The sequence below is a fragment of the Erpetoichthys calabaricus genome, chromosome 1 (assembly GCF_900747795.2).
Source record: "Erpetoichthys calabaricus chromosome 1, fErpCal1.3, whole genome shotgun sequence".
NCBI lineage: Eukaryota > Metazoa > Chordata > Cladistia > Polypteriformes > Polypteridae > Erpetoichthys > Erpetoichthys calabaricus.
Window position 1 is genome coordinate 299,935,243 of NC_041394.2, and position 18,969 is coordinate 299,954,211.

At 40.0% G+C, this 18,969-nt stretch overlaps 1 protein-coding gene across 1 annotated transcript in view; it reads left to right on the forward strand.

The window, feature by feature from the left end:
• Positions 1–18,969, forward strand: part of ptprq (protein tyrosine phosphatase receptor type Q) — a 354,834-nt gene that overhangs the window by 109,699 nt on the left and 226,166 nt on the right. Inside the window, exons 13-15 of the mRNA XM_051930873.1 lie at positions 12,759–12,912; positions 18,478–18,584; positions 18,855–18,952. Coding sequence (XP_051786833.1) covers positions 12,759–12,912; positions 18,478–18,584; positions 18,855–18,952 — 359 coding nt within the window. The remainder of the gene's footprint in view (positions 1–12,758; positions 12,913–18,477; positions 18,585–18,854; positions 18,953–18,969) is intronic.

The window sequence follows — 18,969 nt, forward strand, 5'->3', positions numbered from 1 at the left end:
GGATCATTGTCATGCTGAAAGACCCAGCCACGTTTCATCTTCAATGCCCTTGCTGATGGAAGGAGGTTTTCACTCAAAATCTGACGATACATGGCCCCATTCATTCTTTCCTTTACACGGATCAGTCGTCCTGGTCCCTTTGCAGAAAAACAGCCCCAAAGCATGATGTTTCCACCCCCATGCTTTACAGTAGGTATGGTGTTCTTTCTCCTCCAAACACTACGAGTAGAGTTTTTACCAAAAAGTTCTATTTTGGTTTCATCTGACCATATGACATTTTCCCAATCCTCTTCTGGATCATCCAAATGCTCTCTAGCAAACTTCAGATGGGCCTGCACATGTACTGGCTTAAGCAGGGGGACACGTCTGGCACTGCAGGATTTGAGTCCCTGGCAGGATTTGATGGTAGCCTTTGTTACTTTGGTCCCAGCTCTCTGCAGGTCATTCACTAGGTCCCCCCATGTGGTTCTAGGATTTTTGCTCACCGTTCTTGTGATCATTTTGACCCCATGGGGAGAGATCTTGCGTGGAGCCCCAGATCGAGGGAGATGATCAGTGGTCTTGTATGTCTTCCATTTTCTAATAATTGCTCCCACAGTTGATTTCTTCACACCAATCTGCTTACCTATTGCAGATTCAGTCTTCCAAGCCTTTTGCAGGTCTACAATTTTGTTTGTGGTGTCCTTTGACAGCTCTTTGGTCTTGGCCATAGTGGAGTTTGGAGTGTGACTGTTTGAGGTTGTGGACAGGTGTCTTTTATATTGATAACGAGTTCAAACAGGTGCCATTAATACAGGTAACGAGTGGAGGACAGAGGAGCCTCTTACAGAAGAAGTTACAGGTCTGTGAGAGCCAGATATCTTGCTTGTTTGTAGGTGACCAAATACTTATTTTCCACCATAATTTGCAAATACATTCTTTAAAAATCAGACAATGTGATTTTCTGGATTTTTTTTCTCATTTTGTCTCTCATAGTTGAGGTATACCTATGATGAAAATTACAGGCCTCTCTCATCTTTTTAAGTGGGAGAACTTGCACAATTGGTGGCTGACTAAATACTTTTTTGCCCCACTGTACCTGAACTATTCCGAAGCAACATTTGCACTGTTTTGTGTTTTTTGTATCTCACACCCTCATACACTTTTATCGTAAGACCATCCCTGTGAATTTCCCATTGGGATTAATAAAGTATCTATCTATCTATCTATCTATCTATCTATCTATCTATCTATCTATCTATCTATCTATCTATCTATCTATCTATCTATCTATCTATCTATCTATCTATCTATCTATCTATCTATCTTATCTACAATGGAGCGTTCGATCAGAAGAAAATATGAAGCTGATTTTAAATTAAATGTCTTTGAAGTGGCAAAAGAAATTGGTAACTGCGCTGCTGCCACACAATTCAATGCATCTGAGAAATTGATGCAAGATTAGAGGAGGCAAAAAATGTAAGTGTTGCATTTTTGAACGGGCGTATAAGTTGGGGTCTGATATTTTGATCTCTTTTTTGGGTTTCAACAACCGACTCATATTTATTTTTATTTTTAAACTTGTGTTTTTTCTAATTATATTTTTCTGAAACACTTAAAAAAAAACCTTTATTTTCCTCCCAGGCAACGCTGGGTATTTCAGCTGGTATACTGTAGATAGATAGATAGATAGATAGATAGATAGATAGATAGATAGATAGATAGATAGATAGATAGATAGATAGATAGATAGATAGATAGATAGATAGATAGATAGATAGATAGATAGATAGATAGATAGATAGATAGATAGATACTTTATTAATCCCAAGGGGAAATTCACATTCTCTAGCAGCAGCATACTGATACAAAAAAACAATATTAAATTAAAGATTGATAATAATGCAGGTAAAAACAGACAATAACTTTTTATAATGGAATTGAAGAGTCGCATAGTTTGGGGGAGGAACGATCTCCTCAGTCTGTCAGTGGAGCAGGACATTGACAGCAGTCTGTTGCTGAAGCTGCTCCTCTGTCTGGAGATGACGCTGTTTAGTGGATGCAGTGGATTCTCCATAATTAATAGGAGCCTGCTCAGCGCCCATTGCTCTGCCACAGATGTTTAGACTGTCCAGCTCCATGCCAACAATAGAGCCTGCCTTCCTCACCAGTTTGTCCAGGCGTGAGACGTCTTTCTTCTTAATGCTGCCTCACCAGCATACCACTGCGTAGAAGAGGGCGCTCGCCACAACCGTCTGATAGAACATCTGCAGCATCTTATTGCAGATGTTGAAGGACGCCAGCCTTCTAAGGAAGTATAACCGGCTCTGTCCTTTCTTACACAGAGCATCAGTATTGGCAGTCCAGTCTAATTTATCATCCAGCTGCACTCCCAGGTATTTATAGGTCTGCACACAGTCACCTCTAATGATCACGGAGTCCATGAGGGGTCTGGGCCTCCTAAAATCCACCACCAGCTCCTTGGTTTTGCTGGTGTTCAGGTGTAGGTGGTTTGACTCACACCATTTAACAAAGTCCTTGATTAGGTCCCTATACTCCTCCTCCTGCCCACTCCTGATGCAGCCCACGATAGCAGTGTCGTTAGCGAACTTTTGCACGTGGCAGGACTCCGAGTTGTATTGGAAGTCCAATGTACAGTATATAGACTGAACAGGACCGGAGAAAGTACAGTCCCCTGTGGCGCTCCTGTGTTGCTGACCACAATGTCAGATGTGCAGTTCTCAAGACGCACATACTGAGGTCTATCTGTAAGATAGTCCACGATCCATGCCGCCAGGTATGAATCTACTCCCATCTCTGTCAGCTTGTCCCTAAGGAGCAGAGGTTGGATTGTGTTGAAGGCGCTAGAGAAGTCTAGAAACATGATTCTTACAGCACCACTGCCTCTGTCCAAGTGGGAGAGGGATCGGTGTAGCATATAGATGATGGCATCCTCCGCTCCCACCTTCTCCTGATATGCAAACTGCAAAGGGTCAAGGGCGTGTTGAACCTGTGGCCTCAGGTGGTGAAGCAGCAGCCTCTCCATGTTCTTCATCACATGTGATGTCAGAGCAACATGCCGGAAGTCATTCAGCTCACTAGGACGTGATACCTTTGAGACTGGGGTGATACAAGATGTTTTCCAAAGCCTCGGGACTCTCCCTTGTTCCAGGCTCAGGTTGAAGATGCGCTGTAGAGGACCCCCCAACTCCAATGCACAGACCTTCAGCAGTCGTGGCGATACTCCATCTGGACCCGCTGCTTTGCTGGCACAAAGTCTCCTCAGCTCTCTGCTCACCTGCGCTGTTGTAATTATGGGTGGGGATGTCTCTCCTATGCTGGTATCAGCAGAAGGATGTGTGGAGGGTGCAGTACTCCGAGGTGTAAGTGAGAGTGGGTTAGGGTAGTCAAACCTGTTAAAGAAGTTGTTCATTTGGTTTGCTCTCTTCACGTCTCTTTCGATTGTGGCACCCCGCTTTGAGCTGCAGCTAGTGATGATCTTCATCCCATCCCACACTTCCTTCATGCTGTTATTCTGCAACTTCTGCTCCAGCTTTCTCCTGTACTGCTCCTTCGCCGCCCTGAGCTGGACTCGGAGTTCCTTCTGCACGCGCTTGAGCTCATGCTGATCACCGCTTTTAAAAGCCCTTTTCTTCTGGTTCAAAAGGCCCTTAATGTCACTTGTAATCCATGGCTTGTTGTTAGCATAGCAGTGTACAGTTCTTACTGGAACTACAATGTCCATACAGAAGTTGATGTAGTCAGTAGTGCAGTCAACAACCTCCTCAATGCTCTCACTATGTGATCCCTGCAGGATATCCCAGTCTGTAGTTCCAAAGCATTCTCTCAGAGCCTTCTCTGCCTCAGGGGACCACTTCCTGAATGAGCATGTGGTTTTAGGTAGGACCCTTACTCTTGGTGTGTAGTGAGGCTGAAGCAGAACCAGGTTATGATCTGCTTTCCCAAGCGCAGGCAGCGGGGTGGCGCTGTATGCGTCTTTAACGTTTGCATACAGTAAATCAATAGTCTTATTTCCCTGGGTGTTACAGTCCACATACTGGGAGAAGGCAGGTAATGTTTTGTCCAACGTCACATGGTTAAAGTCTCCAGTGATTAGCACAAGCACCTCAGGGTGCTGCGTTTGTAACTTAGCAACAGCAGAATGGATGATGTCACTCGCTGTCTCCACGTCCGCCCGAGGAGGGATGTAAACGATAACCACAATTACGTGTCCAAACTCTCTGGGCAAGTAATAGGGACGCAAACTTACGGCCAGCAGTTCAATGTCCCTGCAGCAGGTGGAGATTTTGACGTTTACATGTCCAGAATTACACCACCGTGTATTAACATAGAGAGCGAGTCCTCCTCCTTTGTGCTTCCTGCAGGTACTTGGATCTCTGTCCGCTCTAACTGTGCTAAACCCGGGTAGCTCCACATTAGCATCTGGGATGGTGGTAGTTAGCCACGTTTTGCAAAAGCACAACAAACTACATTCTCTGTAGGTTCTGTCATTTTTCACGAGCACAGCGCAGCTCCTTCTCCCAGCCTTCCTTTAATATATTAAATATCCCTCAGGGTTGTCGCCCATATAATAACTTAACACTAGAATTACCAGAGTCTACAAAAAAACTCGTAGATCCGACCCACCTTAAAACCGTTCTCACCTCTCTTTTGTCTTCTAAATGTGCCAATTAAGATGAGCAGCAAGCAGACGGTTATTCCATCCCCTACCGCCGCAGAACGTTCACTAAGTTTTCCCAGCTCATGCCTTGTTTGATTATCTGGGAGTGACTGAAGTGCTGGAGTTTTAGAGTGGAAATAATAGATCGCTATTTGGAACAAACGCATTTCATGTGTGTTCCGTTTCTATAGTAATCTGTGTAAACACATTTTTAAAACAGAAACGTTTTTCATATTTTAGTAGTAAATGACAAAATGTAGGCATAAACTATAAAATGTATGAAGCCTGAAGTCCAAAGATCAAGTAAACACTTTCACAAAGGATTCAAGGAGTAGGCAACAGCTTCATTGGCATAGCGGTAAGATTTGCTGACTTGTAATCAAGAGTCCCCGGTTTGATCCCCACCCACTCCTATATTTGCCGTTTTCAGTAGTGAGCTGCTCTTTTTGTTAATATTATACAGTACACACATACATTTGGTTTACGTTTGTAACACACGGTGTGCATTTGTAGGACTTTTTTTTAACTTTTATTCTCTGTAAATCACGATCATGATACATACTACCGCCCCCCACCCCCCCATCCCCCCCCAAACACCACCAAGGGATCTGACGCTGTTATTTTTCGTGTGAAACGGAATAACTGGAGATGTGAGTGGTGTTTTGAGACAATGGAACTGGACATTCTCTCATCTGGAGGGATAAAAGCTGACACACAAACGCTGGTGAATCTGCCTTCTTCGTATCTCACCGTCACTTGATTTTTTTTATTCAGGTTTATTGAGTGTTCCTGCTCATGCTGAATTAGTGTGCACCTTATGGTGTATGATGTCAAAAAAAAAAAAAAAGCACAGACGTAGGTATATATGATATTTGGAATTATTAGTTTTATGACCTGTATAGTACATTTCGGAAAACATTTTGCGGTTTGTAATCAGTGACTGCGTGTTTTTTTTACAGACGCAAACCATGTGTGATCAAGAGTCCCCAGTTCGATCCCCACTCACTCCTTCAAGAGTCCCCAGTTCAATCCCCACTCACTCCTATATTTGCTGTTTTCAGTAGTAAGCTGCTCTGTTTGTTAATATTATACAGTACACACATATACTTGGTTTGCGTCTGTACTTGCGCTGTTACTTAGAGTCAGATCGGGGGGGGGGGGGTATGTTAGAGCGCGTGAGCTTATTCAGTGCAGCAGGATCAACGCACATGCTGATCTTTTTTTTTCTTTCAGTACATGTGCCTTCCCTGTTTATTTATATATTTAGTGACTTTTCTGCCTGTCTGTCTCTCTATTACGCAGTGGTCTGTCTGTATGTGTGTTGTGGATCTTAAAAATAACAGTTATAAGGACACTTGTTTATGTTAATTGCAGTCTCAATTGTTAAAAAAAATATTTTTAAAGGATTATCCCACACAATAATATAACAATCTCATTAACTGACAGTACATACCAATTTATAAATTTTATGTCCGTTTGAGGTTAAAAAGAAAAAAGAAAAGAAAACTTTCTCCTCAACGGGGAGATCGAACTCAGGTCACTGATGGACAGTAAGCCTGCTGAGCTCTGAGACAGCAAATCTTACCGCTACACCACGGAAGCTGTTGCATTGTTCTTGAACCTTTTGTGAAAGTGTTTATTTGATGTTTGGACTTCATGCTGCTTCACACGTTCTATAGTTTATGCCTACATTTTGTAACATTTATTACTAAAATATGAAAAAGTTTCTGTTTTAACAATGTGTTTACACAGATTACTGTAGAAACGGAACACACATGAAATGTGTGTGTTTCAAACAACGATCTATTATTTCCACTCTAAAACTCCACTTCACTCCCAGATAATCAATCAAGGCATGAGCTGGTAGATGCTCGTGCACGTTCTAATTTGGTGCGGGGATGGAATAGCCGGCTGCTTGCAGCTTGTTTTTATTGGTACATTTAGAGGACAAAGGATGCTGGCGGAGAGGTACGAATGGTTTTAAGGTGGGCCGGATCTACGAGTTTTATCGTAAACTCTGGTAATTCTAGTGTTAAAGGGTGATAAACCCATGGAGGCTTGTGGGACTTCCCGATATGCAAAAGGGACTAGGGGCAGGAGCTGATCCCAGTTCCTTCCATCCTCATTGTTTACTTTACGTAGCATCTGTTTGAGGGTTTGATTAAACCTCTTGACTAGACCATCAGTTTGATGTTTTAATGTTTTAATTATAGTAACTTAGCAGTCTCCCTGAAAGTCTTCCAAGGTAAAAGACATCCTTTGATCCATCAGGATTTCTTTAGGGATGCTGCTTTCGCAACGACCACTACCAACTCCTGTGCGATAGCCTTTGAAGTCGCTGAGCGCAAGGGAACAGCTTCGAGATATCGGGTAGCATAATCTACCAGGATCATTATATATTTATGACCCTTGGCCGATGACTTTAGGGGTTCTACCAGGTCGACCCCTATTCTCTCAAAGGGAACATTAGATGTAGTGTATGTTAGCCATCTATCAAAACTACTGGATTTTTTGCAAATTTAATGGAGTCATCATTCCATTGCTCCCTTTTAAATAAAGCCGGGGTCTGCCTAAATTGAAACTGCAGATGGGTAAGAGGGTCAGATCTGACCTCAAGGGGCATGGGTTCAGTCTGAGCCGGAGCAGTTCTTGAAGATGATGTGTCGCGCTGCGATGGCCCAGCCGTCTCCACATCATCGTTAGAGGCCGAATTCTGACTCTCTTCTTGCTGTGAATATAGCGTGGAGGTAGCTGAGAATGCTGTTTTAGCATCCAAGACAAGACTTAGTGCCCTTGTGGGAGTAGCGAGTGTTATACCATGGTTGTTATCTGACCAATCTCTACCCACTCTACAGTTGTGGCAGATATAACAGATGGTGGACTCATATGATTGGATGTCCCCATGAATACAGGTTAGACAGGTCTTTACTTTGAGCCATTGTCGCAGTAACACTAGATGGTGAGCAACAATGGAAATGTTTTTGCCAGAATCAAATAAAGTAGCAACCTTGTGGCCATTGACTAGCGCTACTCCTGTATGCGAAAAGGCCAGAGGACCAGCGAGAGCACACTGCCCCCACATCTTTCTGCAGACCCCCTTGTTACCTCACAGAGCCCTCAGATGTGTATCCGAGTTCACCAAAGCATTCCCTACAATGTACGAATGGGACTCTAAATCAGGGACACAACTTTGTCTGGGTTCATAGGGATTCTGTTCTGGATCTCCCAAGTAGGTTTCTACCCAAAGGTTTTTAATGATCCCAACCAAGGACATCATACTATTATAGGATTATCCCCAGGTCAGCTGGGTGAGCTTGGCCAGAAGGCCATTTATTAATAAGACACAGGACTATTTGTTGGGCATTCTTTTTGTTTGGCCTTAGCCAACACCCGACTTTATGCCAAAGTGCCAAGGCCTGTTCTTTGAGGGATTCTTTTGGGTTAAATTCCCAGGTTGCCTGCCGACCCCAGGCACCCCCACCTTTCGCAAAGGTTCTTTCCTTTGTGGAGGTTTTGGGTTTGGTCCCCATCCTCGGGAGCTCATAATAAGTCTCCACTGTGTTCCTTTCTGAACCTGGCCCTCGCCTGTAGGTCCCCTATCTACGGGCCCATGTTCTGGATCGGAACATGCTCCAAACATGAGTTCCAAACTGAACTGATTTAGTATTGAAAAGATGGCAACTTTATAAGCCGAAACCTGAAGTGATGTCGTCTAGGGTTGGAACTGGAAGTGATGTTGTTCTGGGCGCCATAACCAGAAGTGACGTCAGTCTGAGCGCCAGAACCGGAAGTGACGTCGTTAATGTTGAATCAGGCAGGTTTTCCCATATTTGGCCTGTAGAGATATCAGAGGTAGGTTTAGTGCACCCTGCCACTCTCTGGCCTGGTGGGTAATTACTTCCACTTGGTCTGCTCAGCTCCCTCCTAATTGCACATGTGTGACAATATTTATATATATATACATAAACCTGTATATAATGTATATGAAATGCCTTCATAGATTTGATTGAAATACGTTCCCCATTTTGCCATAGTACTGACAGTGATCTCATGGACAAATGGTTCATGAAAGCTTATGCAATTGAAGCATATTGGCAGATGCAAACTGAATGGAGCAAAGTTCTGTGAAGCTCAAAGAAAACTACACCTGGTGCGTGGCTGTGAGCATAATCAATTTCATGCAATTGATCCATTAAGAAAGATATTTATTATATATTACCCAAACCCCTTATGGAGACTACAGTTCCCATCAGCTAATGCACTGTTTACAGTTGAATTCATCAATGCTCACAAAGTTTTTAATAAGAGCATTGATAAAAGCACCATGTCATCAAGGTCAATTACTACATTTACCTTAGAGCAGTATTTCTCAACCCTTTGTGGCCTTGGGACCCAGTTTTGCCTTTTTAAGTCCATTAATAAGCCACAGATAGTATTTGAAAATGGCTGGTTTTCTGTCTTCATGAATTGTGCCCTGTTAGAAGAGTGGGCAGAAGGGGGTGCCCTTGGTGAAATGTGCACAGTTAGATATGGGGAAAAATGTCGAACAGCATTGCCCATTGCTTTGGCAGACTGGGGGTACAACAATAAATGTGAGATAAACTGATTACTCAACTACTTTTTAACAGTGCACAGCCTTGTGTTTTTGAAAAAGCCAACACTGTTTTTCAGCTGCATATTGTCATTCACAATAGCAATCAAGGATCAGCATTAAGCACTTTTTTAGTTAAAAAAACAGAGAGGAAATAAAAAAAAAACATAGCAAATGAACCAATGAAGCAAAGCCATGATTAAATAGAATGAAACATGATATTTTTTATACTTGATGGCAATGCTGTTTTTCAGATTGTGATAAGAAGAGAAGTAGATGGTGCTTCTGAATGAGTAAAACTAATTAGTAACTTTTGTTTTTTTGTTCTTAGACATTTATTCAAATCAACTGTATACTGAGGCAGTTCTAATGTTAGGCTTTGATGCTAATGGAAAGTCAAGATTTTAGCAGTTTTTATGTTAAATGAATCAACTTTAAATCACCTTTGTAACATTACAGAATACCAATTTATATGGAGTCTTGATGCAGCCTCTTTCACACCAACACCACAAGGAACTGTTTGTAGCATGTTCAACATTAAGCAGCCCTAATTAACTAATATTTGCCCCTGTTAAAAAAATATAAATATGTTATATAGAAAAGTATATAGTTACATAGTACTTCTGATACATCCAATTAACCAAATGGCACTACAACTGAGGCCCATTGACTTGATGCGTGGCTTCATATTCAAGCCCCTTCCACATACAAATGTCGAAATATTGCCAGGTTAACTTTTTTAGCAGTGCTGACAGTATTTGCCAGTGTCTAGTACTTGCATGAGACACCATCTAGGAAAAGGTTGGTCTGTTACTGGAAGAAGTGTTGTTGATGCCATCATGGGCACTTACCCTGTGGTCTTTGTGTAGATCCCAATGCCCGAAAGCAATGACTTTGACATGTGCTCTAAAAATTGGCTCCGTCAGCCAAGGTACTGACTCTCTGTGATCATAAAAAAATCCTTGGGTATCTTTTGAAAAGAGTAGAATATATCATGATGTCCTGGATAAAATTACCAATCTCAACCTCGTCCATTCTGGTCCCCTAATCATCCCATGTGCCAAACTGGCTAACTATGTCTCTTATCCCATCACCACTTAATAGCTAATTTGTGATGAGTGTACTGGTGCAAAAATGGCTTCCATTGCATCTTCCAGGTGTATGCTACACATTGGTGGTGGTTCAAGTGGTTCCCCACTGTTTGTGTAAAACACTTTGAGTAGTTTAGAAAAGTGCTGTATAAATAATATAATTAATTACATTCTGTTTAATGTATTAAGCATTAACATTTGCAATGCTCCATCTACTGGAATGTATTTCCCATTCATGTAATAATAAAATCCAATGTCTTTTTCAGTCCAATAGAGGATGCTTTGAAAAATTTAGCACAGATGCTGAGAATCCTATAGCAAATGCTTTATAATTGCAGCAACAAATAAACTGAAACTATGACTTAATAAATGAAAAAATAAATACACATGAAATTGATGTATCTACAGTATATAATATAAGCTAATTTCTGTTAAATGACTAGGCCAATTAGACATATTCATTGTTAACATTTGCAATAATTTATCCTTTGAAATTTAATTTGTAATGCATGTAATTAATAAAATGCACTGTACTTTTAGCTTTATCCTATATAATTCTTGGGAATAAATGTGTAAAATTCTAGGGCGGAGTGGTGGCTCTGAGGCTAAGGATCTGTGCTGGTATCCAGAAGGTTGCTGGTTCAAATCCCCGTCACTGCTAAAAGAGATCCTACTCTACTGGGCCCTAGAGAAAGACCCTTAACCTGTAATTGCTCCAGGGGCACTGTACAATGGCTGACCCTGCTCTCTGACCCCAAGGGGTATGCGAAAACTAACAAATTCCTAATACAAGAAATTGTATAAGGCGAAATAAAGAACAAAAAATAAAAATTCAGATTTGTGAAATGTAAAGAAAGCGTCATCATTTATTTAGCCATAAATAGATGTAAAGATAACATCCCCATCTTCTGGACATTTTCGTGTATTACAACAGTTAATGCACATATACTCAGTGCATGTACCATAGATTATAAGAGCAGGCCTAAGTGAGAACAAGTGAAATATTCATGATATATACATGATATATTTGCAAATTGCACATCAATTAGCTTTCAATAGCTGCCTCCTCCCGACTTTTCAGAAAATTTTGATGCATCTTCAGGTCATTTTAATTGTTCTACTCAGCTATTCCAGGAGGCAGATTGACCAGAAGATGAAACATAGTTAAAAAAACAAGCCAAACCCAAAAACAAAGCAAAAATGACCTAAGCCAAGAAATTGTAAGCAACGAAATACACACCAAAAAGTCTTTAGTGGAATTAGCAATCTCAGGAACTACATGGTAATGACATTTATACTTTTGATCTGGTTACGTCAACGGTGATGATCTTTGGTCATTCCTGAGTGACAACACCCTAGCAATATTTTATTAAAAATCTATAAATAGTCCATTAAAAAAACTAAATTGTGTTGTAAAAACTGTGATTACTTTTCAGTTGAATTATAATAATGTAAAAACAAAAGAACATTATCTATAATAGAATCAGCACCCCAAAAAACAATATAAACATAATGTTTTAAACAAAGTTCATAATAATCCATCCATCCATTTTCCAACCCGCTGAATCTGAAAACAGGGTCACGGGGGTCTGCTGGAGCCAATCCCAGCCAACACAGGGCACAAGGCAGGAACCAATCCTGGGCAGGGTGCCAACCCACCGCAGCATAATAATCAGAAACAAGTTTAAAATGCATCCAAGTCATAACATTAAGTAGCGTTTAAAATACAAACAAATGTCTGCTTAGTTTTTTAGAATGATGTTGAAACAGGTCTAAGGTAGTGTTTTTTTCTTTTATATTGGACTTGCACTGCCAACTGATAGTAACAAGGAAGTGGCTTTGATTCCCAAACAAGTCATTATTAGTGTAGATTTAATACTTTTTCACTGTATCTATTTGCTTTTCATGATTTTCTCTAGTTCTCCTTTCATGTGTAGTAGAAATAAGTGTAGTTGTGAATGGGAATGTATCTATGATCAACTGTTGCTCCTTCCAGGGCTAATTTTTTTGCTTTATAACTAGCATTGCTAGCATGAAATCCACCTCTTTGGAACATTGTGAGTAATAATGCAGGGAGAGAAAATGACAGATGTACAGTATATGTGGATTGATAGATATGTACATTATCTTATATTCATGTATGATATTAACTTCATTGCAAATATAAAAGGTTGATCAATTTAACCATCTAGAAGAGTGAGTGTAGCAGAAGATGATGGATATATACTGTATACTTGGTAAATTCTTTACATTCAAATTGGTGTAGTTGTGAATTTTATTGTGGCACTTTAAAATTTATGTGATTAATTTAAAGTAAAAGCTAATTTGGTTATATTCTTCTTTATTTAACTAAACTTTTACTTAATTAAGACCAAAGACTACTTTAACTAATAGCTTATTTCTTATTTGTATGCAGTTCCAAGTCAAGTAAAATTTGCAAATCACAGTAAGATCTCAAACACAATTACAGTCTACTGGTCTGAAGCACAGAATGTATTTGATGGCTACATGGTCTCCATAACCAATGGAAGTTTTTATCAGGAGAAAACATTCTCAACAGGAAACCCTAGGTAGGACTATTTTTTAAAAAAACACAAATGATCATACATAACGCTATTGGGAAATTTTGTTAAATGTTTCTGGTACTATTCTATTTTAAAGGAATTAATCTGAAATGTCATCTAGCTAGCACATCCAGTTGAATAAAGGTTTTTTTAAACATGTGTAGAATGTCAGACAGACAGATAGATAGATAGATAGATAGATAGATAGATAGATAGATAGATAGATAGATAGATAGATAGATAGATAGATAGATAGATAGATAGACAGATAGATAGATAGATAGTACTTTACTTGTCCCATTTGGAAAATCTGGCTTTTATCATAAAATAAATAAATAATAAATACATAAATATTATAACAAATACACAGAAGAACTAAAAACAAAAGAAAGAAAACTTTTGACTTGGCTAAAATAAAATGAGAAGTCATATTATGCAGACATATTGATGTTGGTATAAAACAGCTCCAGTAACATTTCTTTACACAAATCTGCTGAATAATTTGTTGGCTGAAAGTACACAATGCCAATGTGTCACAGAGAGAATACAGCTGATTATAGTAGTCCTGATGATGTCTTTAAACAATTTACAAAAACATAATACAAAGTATGCATTGTCATTGGAATAATCAAAGTGGGGGGGGGGGGGGGGGGTAAATATAGATAGTTTTACTCAGCACAGTATATATAATGTTAAAGTCAAGTTCTTGCTTTCGGCATTCAGTGTTCTCCAGTGGATCTAAGGAGACAGAAAGCAGGCAGAGACACCTGCAGCTCTAAACTCCTGCTCAGAGAACGCAAAGCAGGCTATGACAGCAAGCTTGCTGCAAATAGTCTTTACTGTATATGAAGTGTTTCCTGTATAGTGTGTGTCATGTCTAAATGCAGTACAACATGAAGTTATTTTATTTTTAGGAGGTGTCATGTTTGTGATTCAGCTACTTCCTTAGAGATTTCTTTAGCTTAGTAATAAATGCCCTCTCTACTAGGTTCTGTTTCAGGATTTTCACAATTTCAGAAGTATTCTAATTGCTAAAGAAACTGAATTCCTCAAAGAAAATAGTGGAAAGTACTTAAAACTAATTTTATTAAATAAGCAGTTGCACATTGATGCCAGTAAACCCTTATTTTAACAAAGGTTACTAGTTGTCTCAAACAAAATGCTGAGTCATTTACTATAGATAAAATCCTCACTGGATTGGCTCCAGCAGGCCCCTGTGACCCTGTATTAGGATCCATATTACTAACCGAGAATGGAAGGCATGGACGCAGGTACACGGCGATGGGACCATGAGACATAGTGCACAGGCGCCTACAGCGCGCGTCTCATAAACCGCAAGCGAAGTGTGATCCACCGCGAATGAAGGAGTCACGGCCCAAAAACGAAAGAGCTCGACTAACATAAATAAGACATGAAGCAACAACGCGCCCATAGCTAACGACTAACGACACAGCCACACAAAAAAGAGGAGTCTGCGCTGCACCTCAGAGTCAAACGGAAGAGGCTACGGAGGCCCCACAGGTCCACAAAGATAGTACGGAAGGCACGGGAAAGTATGAAAGGCGCAGGCGCCTACAACGCGCTTCTGAACTAAACGTCCACACTACACAGCATGGTCCACGCGCTTCTAACACACCGCAAGCATAAACACGAGATAGTACAGAAACCACACAGATCCGGACTCCACAACATATGTGAATCACATTACAGTGATACAATATTAAGCACTTTACACATGGACAACTGTATGTAGCCCTCTCAAGAGAGTACAGAACCCTACACGTCCACACTACACAGCATAGTCAAACCCGACATAGTACGGAAGGTTCAGGCGCCTACAACGCGCTTTGAAAGCACCATACATTCATCAATGTATTTCGGGTTACCCAACAGCAGGGGGCGGAGCCCCCCTGTATAGCAGGTTGGAGGATGACTGACTGACTGACTGATTGAAGCAGCTTCATGTGGCATTTGTCCATTTTGTTACTAACTAGCAAGCACATTTAATTGACTAAATTGTCCATTCCTAATTAGTTTATTTTCTAATGCATAGTAAATGATTACAAAATCTGCCTGAGAGATTTAATTGAAATCTTTCTTGAGAAGACCTTCCACAAAGTATTTTATAATACATGTAGCTGCTTTTACCCAAAATTACCAAAGTTCTACTACAGCTTGATTTTTCTTCATGGGATTCTGGCAATAGCATGACACATTGAAATGATTACAGACAACATATCTTTGTTTTTAAAAGCTTTAGTAAAGATTCAAAGTAAAACAATTCACACAAAAATAGAGAAAACAGTATTGCAAAGTAAAGAAAAGTCCTTGTTTAAAGAAAATTCAGTTTATAGCTTTTATCTTGTTTGTTTCTTTAATTTTGCTCATACAGTCAAACCATTTCTAAACAGTCAGAAAACTGTATGTTTATCCCATTTACAAACTCCATATGGGTCTATCAGTCCATGCTAGCAATGAGACTAATTCCATTACAGATATAGCCAAGAAAGTTCTATCTCATGTTAACTACAGGGGGCAAAGGCTATACTAAAATCTATAGCTATAAAAGAAAATTATATTCTATTCAAATAAGGAAACACTAATATGAGTTTAACTTAAAACACTAACTTTCTAAGATTGGCTCTTACAGTACAATTGTATTATTGTAATAAATATGGATACAGCTTTAAGTTGAATTAATGCTGTACATTAATTGCAAATAATCTAGTACTATCTACTGCAAAACAGATGCTTGGGTAGATTCCAGTTCATGTTGACAGTTTTACTTTTCTGAATTTCTGTGAAAAAAATAATACTTATGTCTTTTTCTTCTTCTTCTGTCATCTGCTCCCATTTAGAGGTTGCCACAGCAGATCATCCATCTCTATCTATACATGTCTTTTACATTGTCTGCCACACTGACTCCCTTCATGCCCTCCCTCACCACAGCCATAAACATCTTTAGCCTTCCTCTTCTTCTTTAACTTGGATGTTCCATCCTCAAAATTCTTTTCCTGATGTTCCCCTCATCTCTCCTCTGCACATGCCTAAACTATCTCAATCTAGCCTCTTTCACTTCATCATCAAACTGTTGCACCCGTGTTGTCCCTCTAATAAACTCATACCTAATCCTGTCTACTCTCATTACTCCAAGCGAAAATCGTAGCATCTTTACCTCTGCCACTTCCAGCTCTTCTTCCCATATTTTCATCAGTGCCATAGTCCCCAAACCATACAACATAGCTGGTCTCACTACCATTTTATAGACCTTCCCTTTCACTCTTGCAGGTACTCTTCTATCACAAATCACTCTTGACACTCAACTCTACCTAGTCCACCCAGCCTGCACTGTTTTCTTCACCTCTCTCCTACACTCTCTGTTGCTTTGGACTGTTAAACCCAAGTATTTAAATTCGTCTACCTTTCACCACCTACCCTCTCATTAACACAAATGTACTCCGTCTTACTCCTACTGACTTTCATTCCACCTTCTCTCCAGTACATACCTCCATCTCTCCAGGTTCATCTAAACCTGCTGTCTACTCTCACTGCAGATCATAATGTCATCTGCGAACATCATAGTCCATGGAGACTTCTATCTGAACTCATTTGTCAATCTGTTCAACACTATTGCAAACAGGAAAGGACTCCGGGCCGTTCCTTGATGCATTTCCTACACCACACTCACATACTTTTCTGCTACTCCCAGCTTCCTAATACAGTACTATAACTGCTCTCTTGACACCCTGTCATTTGCTTCATGTAAGTCCACAAACATGCAATGCAATTCCTTCTGGCTTTCTCTATACTTCTCCATCAACACTCTTAAAGAAAACATTGCATCTGCAGTACTCTTTACTGTCATGAAACCATATTGCTGCTCGCAGATCACCATCTATCCACTCAGCCTTACATCCAACACTCTTTCCCATATCTTCATGGTGTGACTGATCAACTTTATATTCCTGTTGTTACTGCAGCTCTGCAGTAACAACTTCTTCTCCACTTCTCAGGCATCTTCTCGCTTTTCAAGATTCTGTTAAACAATCTAGTTAGAAACTTTACAGCCATCTCACCTAAACATCTTCATGCTTCCACTGGTATATCGTCTGTGCCAACAACATTTCCACTTTTCATCCTCTTCATAGCTTCCCTCACTTCAGCCTGGCTGATCTCTGGTAGTTCATGTTGTACTATCTCTACTTCATCCAGCTTACACTCTGTCTCATGTCCTATATTCATAAGTTCTTCAAAGTACTCCTTCCACCTTTTCAACACACTCACCCCACTTTTCAGCAAAATTCCATCCACACCCTTTATTACCCTGACCTGTAGCACATCCTTCCCAGCTCGGTCCCACTATCTAGCCAGTTGGTACATGTGCTTTTCTTCTTCCTTTGTGTCCATCTTCTCGTATAGCTTGACATACGTCATTTCCTTTTCCTTCTCCACCTCTCTCTTCACCTTGTGCCTCATCTCTTTGTAAACCTGTCTGCTTTCTCTATCATTCTGTTTATCCCAAATCATTACTAACCTCTTCCTCTTTATTCTTTCCTGCAGTTCCTCATTCCACCACCAAGACTGTTTGTCTTCCTTCCTCTGTCCAGATGTCACACCAAGCACCTTCCTAGTGCTCTCTCTTACCACTTCAGCCGTGGTGTTCCAATCATCTATCATGGCTTCACCACCACTGTTTCACTTCCTTTCAGGTTCCACCACCTGATCCTTGATTCCATTTTCACTCTCTTCCACTTTTCACCCTGAAATTCATCCCACATACCATCAATTGATGCTGTTTAGCTACACTATACTCTGTCACCACCTTATAGTCTCTAATCTTTTTCACATTGCATCTACCTGTGTTCCTCCTTCTTCTTAAAATATGTATTCACCAACACCCATTCCATTCTTTTTGGAAAGTCAACCTCCATTTGTCCTTTCAACGGTTTCCCCTTAACACCATACCTGCCTATCACCAGCTCATCACCACCGTTCCCTTCGCCAGCATGCCCATTAAGGTCTGCTCCGTTCACCATCTCAACAGTTTACAAGAACTGTTTGCACCCACCACCAATGCTTCTGGCCTTACTCCCTTTCCACTTGGTCTAGTGTACACACAGTACATCTACCTTTCTCTGCTCTATCATATCAGCCAGCTCTCTCCCTTTACAATTCATAAAGTAGCTGGTAACTGCAAAACAAAAATTTTAGAATGTCTTCCTCACTATAAATATTAAATATGTATTTTTATTTAAGAGTCCATTTAGTAATGATCTTAATAAAATGCATACTATTATTCCTGTGTGTGCAATGATAAGTTTAAAGCAAAATCAGAATATATATGTATAGCTAATAACTGGAAGCCTAAGAGACTGTATAATGAATGTGATATTGTCAAAAAAACTTATTCATTACTGATTTATATTGTTAGATCACGTTAATTTCTTTACCAAAATATTCCATTGAGTTGCTGTATTCTTATGCATTAGTTCTTTGGAAAAAAATTAATTATCATGGAATGGATATCTGGTTGTAATAAATCTGCAACTAAACACCCTTGTGCCTTAACAGAACTCATCGCTTTGGCTACCTTTTGCCAGGTAGCAGCTATGTAATAAATATTGTGACGACAAGTGGAAATAAGAGAAGCAAGCCTACTGTAATCATCGCTACAACATGTAAGTGCATTCAGCATCTGATTAGGACTAATTTGTTAATCTGGCACTGCCTTGTTTAAAATTCAGTAACTGATCCAAACTGTATGGTGCTACTTGTGGTAGTGTCAAATTCTGTCAAATACTGTCATTTATGAAGTTATATTATGAAATACTTGTAGCAGTGATGCAATTGTAAACATTTTTATCTTTGCTAAAATAGAAAATATGTTAGTTTTCCATGGATTATGATACCAATCAGTCCATAGTGTTTTTCTAATAAAGTTGTTACAGTTCCAGATCCACCTCAAGATATAGAATTTGTTGAGCTGGATGAAACCTCCATTTATGTGTCCTGGAAGTCTCCACTGGGGAGAGTTGATGCATACAAGGTAAAGAGGTATTCCTT